Raw genomic sequence first — 10,418 nt, 5'->3', positions numbered from 1 at the left:
GTGCGGTTGAATGACACTTGTCCTGGGAGCACTGTACCAATGTGGCGGCGCTATAGACGCATGCTCAGGGTCCCTATGCGATATCTAGTGTATATATCTATGTCACAAATTGAGGAGCGGGGAAAGGAGGCGGAGTGGCGTGACAACGCGGGGAATCCTTCACAAACTGAGGAGCGATCACAAACCGAAAGTGGCGAGAGCGTCAAAGTAGCCAGAAGTCATTCATTTTTTTAACGAGAACCGGCCGCGAGAAACAGCGGCGCGTCTTCATTGGCCATGACGCGGTTCGGCGGCAAGCAATCAGAATGAAGCAGTCCACCGCTTGAGCGGAGTTCAGAGAACACAGACCTGTAAACTTTGGTTCCGACCACAGTTGTTCCCAAGAGTTTGATTATTGCGATTCCTGGATTTTCAATTATTAAAAATCGTGACGACGTGGGGCCCCCTAATCACGCGGGGCCCCACCGCGGTGCGTGCCCTGCGGGCCCGTCCGCTACGCCACTGGCTGTCACCTCAAAGCAAGAAGGTCACTGGTTCGATCCTCGGCTGGCTCAGTTGGCATTTCTGTGTGGAGTTTGCATGTTCTCTCTGCGTTCGCATGGGTTTCCTCCGGGTGCTCCGGTTTCCCCCACAGTCCAAACATTTGTGGTACAGGTGAACTGTGTAGGCTAAATTGTCCATAGTGTATGAGTGTAAATGAGTGTGTATGGTTGTTTACCAGAGATGGATTGCAGCTGGAAGGACATCCGCTGCGTAAAACATATGCTGGATAAGTTGGCGGTTCATTCCGCTCTGGCGACCCCAGATTAATAAAGGGACTAAGCCGACAAGAAAATGAATGAATGAATGTCATATGCCCTGCCACACTGCCAGGGCCCAAACATGCCCTATCTGCAGCTGGTGAACAAAACAACTGTCATTGATGTGTGTCGGCTGCCTGCTTAAATGACAGTATCTTTATCAGATGTTTACAGAACAATTGGGAACCCAATGTGACTGTAGCTTTCTCTATGCAGATATGTGTTGTATTATGTGACTGAAAATCAAAGGCCTCTTCAAGTCATAGAGCAAGTCGTTCAAATGTAGATCTGAGACTACTGTAGGGAAAAAAGCTAAAACTGTTAAGCACTTTTAAACATCCGATCACTTAACAAAAAGTCACTTCTAGTCATTGATTTTATCAACAGTCTTTAAGCTTTTATTATAGAGCTATACACTGCTAGGCACACTTTCTTTTTAAGTCTTATAAACAGCAACTTAAATAATGCCCACACTCTCTTTGCAACAGCAGAGAGACTCACTAATCCCCCAGTAGGATTCCCAGTGAGCTACTCTCTGGAAGAAAATGTAATAAGTTTGCTCATTTCTTTACTGATAAGATCAATGATATCAGAAAGCCAATCAGCTCATCCAATCAGCCAATTTGTGTCTCATCAGACAAGCTCAACTACAAATTGATGTAACGTGTGGCGATGCAAGGTTTAACAATCACACTACCGCCCGTATTCTGAGTCCTTATATGCAAATCCCTCAATTATAAAAAATATAAAAATGGATCAATAAAGGGACCCAGGGAGCAGGAAAGAAAGAGGTGTTCTGTGGTTGGCTGTGTGGGTTGGAGGAAGAAGATGAGCTGAGCGGAAGTGAAGGTGGAGTGAGTGTTTTTCTTAAGTTGCCATAATAGCGGAGTGTCCTAATAAAGAGAGTTGTTTACCAGAAAATCCTGGACTACTTGGATGTTCTCTCCGTGAGTAAAATGTCTTTCAAATCTGCTACGTTCAACATCTTCACGTCAAATCTTCACGTGAACTTCACAGACACTTGCACAACACGCTAAATTCCTTTTATGTGCAATGGTGCATATCAACACACCGGTGGGAAAAAGTTTTTTTTTTAAGAGCGTCATATGGCCAAGTGGTTGTGGCGCAGAGCTCTGACCCAAGAGACCCATGTCTGGATCCTGCCTCGTCAAAGATTAATTTTTTTTGTCACAAATTAATGACATATTAAATTGTTCACTCCCACCGTTACATAAGTGGCGCCCGAACAGGGACATAAATAATTGCAACTTTCATTGATTGATTGACTTGAATAACTGAAATTTTTTTATTGACTGTGATTGTTTGTGAATGTTTAATATTTAAAAATAGCTTTTTTTTCTTTTTCTCTTTTTGCTGAATGTGAGAACTATTGACAAAAATCATCAAACAACTGAATTTAGTTAGGGAATAAAAACTACTACTAATGTATGTGCATTTTGGTAAATTAGATGATTTATTGACAATAACTTGCTATGGTTACAACTGAATTAATTTCAAAATAACTGTATAAAATGATAAAATATGAAATGATTAAATATATGATAAAAATTGTACCCAGCTTAAATGTAAAATTAAAGTTGCCAGAGGTAGAAGGACAGACAGGGGAGGGAGAGAGAGACAAAGAGAGCAGGCCCAGAAGTTAGCCTGCAATCAGGCTAACTTCTGGGCCTGCTCTCTTTGTCTCTGAGCAGGAGAGGGCAGAGACAGAAAAGAGGCCAGGAAAAGAGACAGACCAGAGTTTTAAACCTGACCTTACAACTTGACCATGTGACTAAAGCCCAAATGCTGAGACATTCAAACTGACCAATAAGCATGTTACCACACCATAAAACCCCTAAAGACCACACACCAGGCCCTGATCTTATCAGTATCTGCCTTTCGAGTCAGTATGGACCTTCTTGAGTCAAAAAGACATGTTCTGTCATATAAACAAATGCATATGATAATTTAGCCTCTTACATCATAAAAGCATGGACTAGCTTTTCTGCATCTGAGATGGACAGCATACTTCGTAATTTAGCGATATTTCTCAGGTGAGAGAAGGCAGTTTTTGTGACATGGGATATGTGATTTTCAAAAGTTAGATTGCTGTCTAATATGACACCCAGATATTTTATAGTAGAGCTAACGCTAACTCTGTATCCCTCTAATTGTGGATTGAGTTGCGAGATCTGCTGTGTACAGGATTAAGGCCCAATAAATAATAATTCTGTTTTTTCTGAGTTTAAGAGAAGGAAATTGTTGGTCATCCAGTCTTTAACATCTCTAATACACTCAGTTAGTTTTGACAGTTCAAACGTCTCATCAGGTTTAGTTGAAATATATAATTGTGTATCATCTGCATAGCAGTGAAAGCTGATCCCATGTCTTCTAATAATGTTTTCCAGAGGTAGCTAATTGTAAATTGTAAACAGCAAAGGGCCTAAAACTAATCCTTGAGGTACCCCATACTTTACTGGGCTGACTTGTGAAGGCTGTCCATTAAGATTCACAAACTGCTAACGTTCAGCTAAGTATGACTTAAACCGTTGTAGAGCCTGTCCCTTGACACCTCTAGACTTTAAGCGGTTTATGAGGATATTGTGGTCAATGGTGTCAAATGCCGCACTAAGATCGAGTAAAACTAATAGGGAGACGCACCCTCAGTCATCAGCTAAGAGTAGATTATTTTCACTAAGGCGGTTTCTGTACTGTGATGAGCCCTGAAACCTGACTGAAACACTTCAAAAATATTGTTCGTCTGCAGAAAAGAGCATAATTGAGTGGAAACAACTTTTTCTAGTATTTTAGACATAAATGGAAGATTAGAAATAGGCCTATAGTTAGCTAAGTTGTTGGGGTCCAGTTGCGGTTTCTTAATAATAGGCTTAATAACAGCTAGCTTGTAAGAGTTTGGAACATGGCCTATAGATAAAGAAGAGTTGATAATGTTAAGAAGAGGTTCTCCTATAGCAGGTAACAGCTCTTTCAGTAATTTTGTTGGAAAATTTTGTATGTTGTTCAGTCCAGCATGCACGTGGCTGGTTTAGAGCTATTTTTAATTTTATCTAGCTCTTCTTGTTCTATGATGTTGAAGCACTGTAGGTTATTATTATTATTATGCTCAGTGAAATATTTACAGGATTTGGAGTATAAGCCGGTGCAGAAAGTTTAGCATCTCCTATTTTCTGTCTAAAGCCTTCTGTTTTATCACTGAAAAAATTAATGAAGTCATCACTACTCATTTGTGGTGGAACATTTTGTTACAATGATGGCTGATTAATTGTTTAATTTAGCGATGGTGTTAAATAAAAATTTAGGATTGTTATGATTATTTTTCCATCAGTTTGCGCAGGTGCTCGGTCCTGGCAGATTTTAGAGCCCTCCTATAGCTGGATATATAGTGTCTTTGTACGCAATTCTAAAGACCTCTAAATGAGTTTTTTTCCCCATTTATGTTCCAGGGCGCGGGTTGCTGTTTTGAGAGTGCGAGTATGACTATTATACCATGGTGTAGTTTTAGTCTCTCTAGCCTTTTTTAATTTGATGGGTGTCACAGTATTTAGTGTGCTAGTAAAATGGCAGCCATACAGCTGGTTATTACATCAAGGTCATTTGAGTTTGCGGGAGCATTTATAGATAGAGAAAGATCAGGTAAGTTATTTGTGAATTAGGAGGAAACCCACGCGAACATGGGGAGAACATGCAAACTCCTCACAGAAATTCAGACCGGCTCGCTGAGGGGCCAAACCAGCGGGCTTCTTGCTGTGAGGCAACAGTGCTACCCACTGGGCCGCCGTGCCACCCTATCAGAGAAGGGGAGGAATAGGGGTGGAAGGAGGGATTCTTCAAGGCGAAGATGACTGGAGTAGAAAGTTCTGGTTATTTACATATTTATGTATGGAGCCGATGCAGTACCAGCTGTGTTCAATCATAAGCATGTGATCCTCTCGAAATTAGTTTATAAATAAACCACACATTTTAGAATGAAAACCCTTCCTCGTTACACCAAAAACAGCTTTTACTGAAACCAAGGTGACCAAAAAATCTAGATTTTCTCAGTATGTGTGAGGAAAGACCACCTATAAAAACAAGATCAAACAGTCTTCAGCTTCACTGGTTCTGAAAATCGTTTTTTCTACCAGCCAGCTTTGAGAAAAATCACAACATTACAAACTTTATTTTAAAGCAGAGTTCTGTATACACTGTAAAACACTCATCTTTATCAAATAAAATAAGTGTAGTGAACTCAAATTGACTTAAAGTTAAGTCTACTCATTTGAAAAGAGTTTTGAACTCAGTGTTGAAGGTAAAGAGTTAAATAAATACCTCATTACTTCAACTTAAATGGTTTGTTGCAATCTGTTTCCTCAAACGGTTTGAGTTGCCTTTTAATCATTGGGTTTTACAGACTTGGTTTAAGTTTTCTTCATTTATTGGGATTTACTGTGCTCAAATTGCATCATTTACTCGAATGGATTAAGTTCACAGTACTCATTTCAATTAGTTTTTGAACTTAAATGATTTGTTGCAATTGGTTTCCTCAAATGGTTTGATTCACCTTAACTTTTGGAGTTTTACAGTGTATGAAGTTGAAAAGATGAAGCACTGTTAAGTCCGTCTTTGAGAAAGTACCACAATCATTAACAGATTTTACATAATAATGAGCATTTGACCAGGAAATATATATATATATATATATTCAGATAAAACTTTTCATTAGAAAAAAATTCATTAGAAAAGCAGCAGAGTAATACAATATTTTCAGTCAGCAGTCAGTTTGTGATTAAGTTTACAATAGCTTCGTTTCCATCCACCTATATTTTTATGCACATTTTGGAGATGCGCATAACAAAGTTAGTTGTTGGAAATACCATAAATTTTGAAAATGTGCATTAAAAAATTGCGTGCATATCTGAGTAGGATAAACTTTTTTATTTGGTGAGACAAGATGCACATAAACTGAGATGGAAACACTTTTACTGTTTCTGGTTGATTGGATTTTCATAGATTATCTGTGTCTCTAAAAAAGATCAAGCATGAAAAAAAATCAGCGATTCTCTTTGATTACATGTGGACTTTGTCTCCTGATGTTCAGATCAGAAAACACCACTGATGTTCAGATCATCATTTTTTCCTAATGACTTCATTGATCACATTAATCAGCTCCTGTTTGTTGTTTGAGATGTTTTTTCCAGCCACGTTCATTAGATCTATGATCTTCTCAGCGCTGTAAGCTCCTTGAAAAGTAGTATAGTTCTTCCTATATTGCCCAAGTTTATCTGATGAAACAGTAACACAGTTAAATCAGATCACAGCATTATGATTCAGATCTTTATTTAGCTAGACCAGGGTTTTTCAAAGTCTAAGACAGTGGGCCTCCCTTTTGACACAACTTATCCATTGGCGCCCCCCTCCTCCCAAACACGCACGCACGCACGCACGCACGCACATATATATATATACAGTATATATATAAAGACACAGACAGATGTCAGACTCTTAACTCACTTTTATCATCATTTGCATGAAAGTGCAATTATTTACAGAGTAATAACAAGTATTTTAATATAACGTTTTTAAAACTAGGATGATGGTTCAATATGAATAGAACAGATCCAAGAACTGTCCATCCCAGTCAAAACAGTCGAAGTTTAGCGGGTCTCATGCTGTCATTAGCCAAAATATCTTGACAAAACACACATAAAGGTCGTGGTTCCTCAGCTGGTCCTGTCCACGTAAATCCTAAACTCAAATACTGATCATCATATCGTCGTCTTTTAGGTTTAAGCCCTGAACTTGAAGGCTTTGAATCGGGGGGGTCTCAGAAACCGATCCATTGTATTAGCAGGCATATACCTGTATTGGCGGGCTTGCCAAACAGAAGCGAATTCACAGCTATGGCCTTCTGGGTAAAAAGGTTTTCTTATTTTAGACGTATTATTTTTTTTAGCTTTGTTTAATTGAAACGTTTAAATATAATAAAAAATACATATAATAATTCACGCCTCACACTTTGAAAACCTCTGAGCTAGACAATCTAACTTACCTCCACAGTTGATCACATTAAAGAGAGGAATATGGATCACGGTTGGGGCCTTTTTGTCTGTTGATGTGTTTTTGAACACATAGAAATCCTTCGGGTTCTTGATGTCCTCAGCAAGTAAGTTGATTGGAGGGAAAGGGATCTTTAGTTTCCTGCATGCCTCGGCAGCTTCTTTCACTGTCTGTAGTAGAAAATCAACACAGATTTAACATTGAGATTCTGAAACTTGTGAATAAAACTGTGGAGCATTATTTTTGCATATACAGTTGAAGTCCCCCTGAATTATTCGCCCCCTTTGAATTTCTTTTTCTATTATAAATATTTCCCAAATGATGTTTAACAGAGCAAGGAAATTTTCACAGTATGTCTGATTATTTTTTTCTTATTTGTTTTGGTTCGGCTAGAATAAAAGCAGATCTTAATTTTTTTTAAACATTTTAATGACAAAACTATTAGCCCCTTTAAATTATATATTTTTTTCGATAGTCTACCGAACAAACCATCATCATACAATAACTAGCCCTAACCTGCCTAGTTAACCTAGTTAAGCCTTTAAATGTCACTTTAAGCTGTGTAGAAGTGACTTAAAAATATCTAGTAAAGTATTATTTACTGTCATCATGGCAAAGATAAAATAAATCAGTTATTAGAAATGAGTTATTAAAATTATTATGTTTAGAAATGTGTTGAAGCGATCTTCTCTCCGTTAAACAGAAATTGGAGAAAAAAATAAACAGGGGGGGCTAATAATTCTGATTTCAACTATAATACCTGGAAAGGATCGCCTTCACTGAAATCCAGAGAAATGATGATGTCAATCTTTCTTTCTGTTCTCAGCACAGAGAAATAGGGTGAGTTCAGCAACAGTCCAGCATCTTCATAGTCTCTGGTTTTACTTTTCAGAAGAGCAGCGGGAACTGCAGGATCTGGGGGATCATGGTGTAAATGAGTCTGTTTTATTATTCACACTGAATTTACAGTTAACAGCAGGTCTTTTCTCACCTCTCATGTTGTAGAGAAAGTCATAATTCCTGCCCCAGGTCCACTTAGCCATGCATACAAAAATCCTTATCCACATCTTCAAATCTGAAATTGAAATTCAGTAAATGGTTCTTATATTGTTTTACAGGTAACTATATGTGTTCTTTGGTAAAGTAAAATAATTTGATCTTGTTTATGCTTTTAATTTTGTTACTGGCTGTGTAAAGAAACCTAGTCTATTAACTTTTTTGCTGTCTTTTAGTAAAACGCATCTTACTTTAAAGCATCAGTCTGGTTTTACAAGTCAAAAGTGAAGGACATTTCCAAGACCTCTGCCATGTGTCAAAGGTGTAAGATATCTACTGGGACACTTCTTCATATGCTCTGGAGCTGTCCAGTTTTGGAGACATTCTGGAAGTTTGTCATTGCAACATCCTCTGGAATATCAAATAATCAAATTGATCCAGATCCTAAAATTTCAACACAATCTCACGACAATTCGTAACTTTTTGATTTAGTGGCTAATTCGTATGAATTCGTATGATCTAATTCGCACAGTTTAGTGTGACTTGCTCATCCCCCAATGATGGTTGGGGTTAGGGGTGGGGTTAGGTGCCACGCCTCCTTTTTCAAATTGTACAATTTCGTACGACTGAACTCGTATGAATTCGTACGAATTAGCCACTAAACTGGCAAAACGTAAAATTCTTACGTTTTCTCGTGAGATCAGGCTTAAAATTTTGATACTAGGTGATATCAGTTCACTTCAGTTGACTTACCACAGCAGCTATTTTATTTTGCTCGCAAGCACTGCAGCTAAAATGCATACTTCAAAAATGTCAATCTGAGAACTCTGCTAGTGAAAAATCTGCTAGTGATTTTTTTGTTGTTGTTTTTACTTTCTCTTATTTTATGTTATTTGTGGCGAGGGGGCGTGGCCGAGAGCCGTGGGAACGGGGTGAGGCCACCGCGTAAGTGGATACAAGTGCGGTGCGCACCTGCCTCGGATCCCACGGAAGGAGCTCTGGACGATAAAGGGAGGACCGATGGCAGAGGAAGCCGAGAGAGGACCGGGCCCGGGCATATTGTTTTACTTTTGCTTTCAGTTTGACGGCAGTCTCTGCGAGGAGCTGCCGTCTGTTTGTTTTGGTTTAAATGGCAGTCTCCATGAGGAGCTGCCGTCATTATTATTAATAAATATTTTAAACCTGCGTCGGTTCTCCGCCTCCTTTTTCCCGGCGGCCAAAGGGCCGTAAACTTCATTACATTATTGTTTTAATTTAATGTTTTATCATATATGTAAATGTAATTTATTTGTGCATCATTCTGGACATTACTGTTTTTATTTATTATTACCATCAACCATTTCAACTTTCTTTACGTAACTTCAAAATGAGAAATGTTTTGACAGAATTTGTGACAATTATATCTTGTATGGATGGGGGGTGGCGGGGTGGGTTGTATTTGTATTTGTATTTTTTTTTTGTTATTATTATTATTTATCTTTGCTAATTGTTAAAAAAAGTCCTGATATTCTTTGTAATTTCACTTTCTACACAATGTCATGTATATTGTCAATAAACATACTTATTAAAAAAAAAAGTGAAGCACATTATACAAACCAGTAGATTGTAAAGATAATTTAACCTACCTACAGGCCAGCTTATGTTCAATTTCACTTGCAATTCCTCCAAGAGTCCGCACACTTCCAACGTGTATTCATCTTCACTGCTTTTATCAGGAGAAATTAATTGAGGATCGTGTCCAGCGAGATCTGTAGAAAATAAGAATATGAGGTCTTCCATCTGACAACATAGTCTATTTGAAATGTGTGTATGTTGTAATGCATTTTATTGGCCCAACAGGTTTTTGCATGTTTTATTAAAGGGGTATACCCAAAAATGAAAACTCTGTCATCATTTACTTCATTCAAATCAGGCACGTGCACTCAACCTGTGTAGTGCACATGCCCTTTTTAGTCTTGGACAGAAAGTGCCCCCTTGACGCGGAACAACCTCGGTCCCGCCCTTCAGTAGGCGCGCGACAACACCGCTCCTGAGTACGCGCGCGACGACACAGCTGATCAGAACGCGCGCGTCAACACCACTCTTCAGTACGCGCGCAACAACACCAACCCCCCCCCCCCCCCCCCCCCTCTTTCCGCTCTTCAAAAAATTTATCCTGCACATGCCCTTTGGACGGTCTCTGCACGGGCCTGATTCAAATATTTATTTTAGTTATAAACACTTCCAGTGTGGATTATAGTTTTATTACAATAATAAATTACATTTTTAAGTTTTTAATTTGTCAACTCTCCCTATTTTCTATATATGGCTTTTGTGCTTTTATAGAATGGTAGTTGGTAAACATATTCAAGAGCGTGCACAGATGGGGAGCATTTTGATTGAATGTAGTGGTCCACTCTGGCCCAAAATGCCAGGGCTGATTTGTGGTCATGGAGGAGTGGAGAGCATGAGACTCCAGTGACGCTCCAGGGACAGACGAGTCTTCGCTTAGGCCAGCTTCCAGCCTCCACCGCTGAGACTGCAGCTCCGCACAAGACTTTTGGCCAGCGGAGGAATTAAAATGGT

General features: G+C 38.9%; 1 protein-coding gene across 5 annotated transcripts in view; it reads right to left on the bottom strand.

The window, feature by feature from the left end:
- Positions 1 to 5,500: 5,500 nt before the first annotated feature.
- zmp:0000000629 overlaps positions 5,501 to 10,418 on the bottom strand; it is a 58,200-nt gene continuing 53,282 nt past the window's right edge. For all 5 annotated transcript variants that reach the window (XM_021476731.3, XM_073951906.1, XM_073951905.1 and 2 more), the window contains 5 exons: positions 9,479 to 9,601; positions 7,849 to 7,932; positions 7,618 to 7,772; positions 6,850 to 7,027; positions 5,501 to 6,082 (listed from right to left, as the gene is read on the bottom strand). In XM_021476731.3, the coding sequence (XP_021332406.1) occupies positions 5,928 to 6,082; positions 6,850 to 7,027; positions 7,618 to 7,772; positions 7,849 to 7,932; positions 9,479 to 9,601 (695 nt within the window). In that variant the 3' untranslated portion in view covers positions 5,501 to 5,927. The remainder of the gene's footprint in view (positions 6,083 to 6,849; positions 7,028 to 7,617; positions 7,773 to 7,848; positions 7,933 to 9,478; positions 9,602 to 10,418) is intronic.

This window comes from Danio rerio, chromosome 5 (assembly GCF_049306965.1).
Source record: "Danio rerio strain Tuebingen ecotype United States chromosome 5, GRCz12tu, whole genome shotgun sequence".
NCBI lineage: Eukaryota > Metazoa > Chordata > Actinopteri > Cypriniformes > Danionidae > Danio > Danio rerio.
Note: the sequence above shows the minus strand (reverse complement) of the source record. Positions and strands in the feature narration are given on the sequence as shown.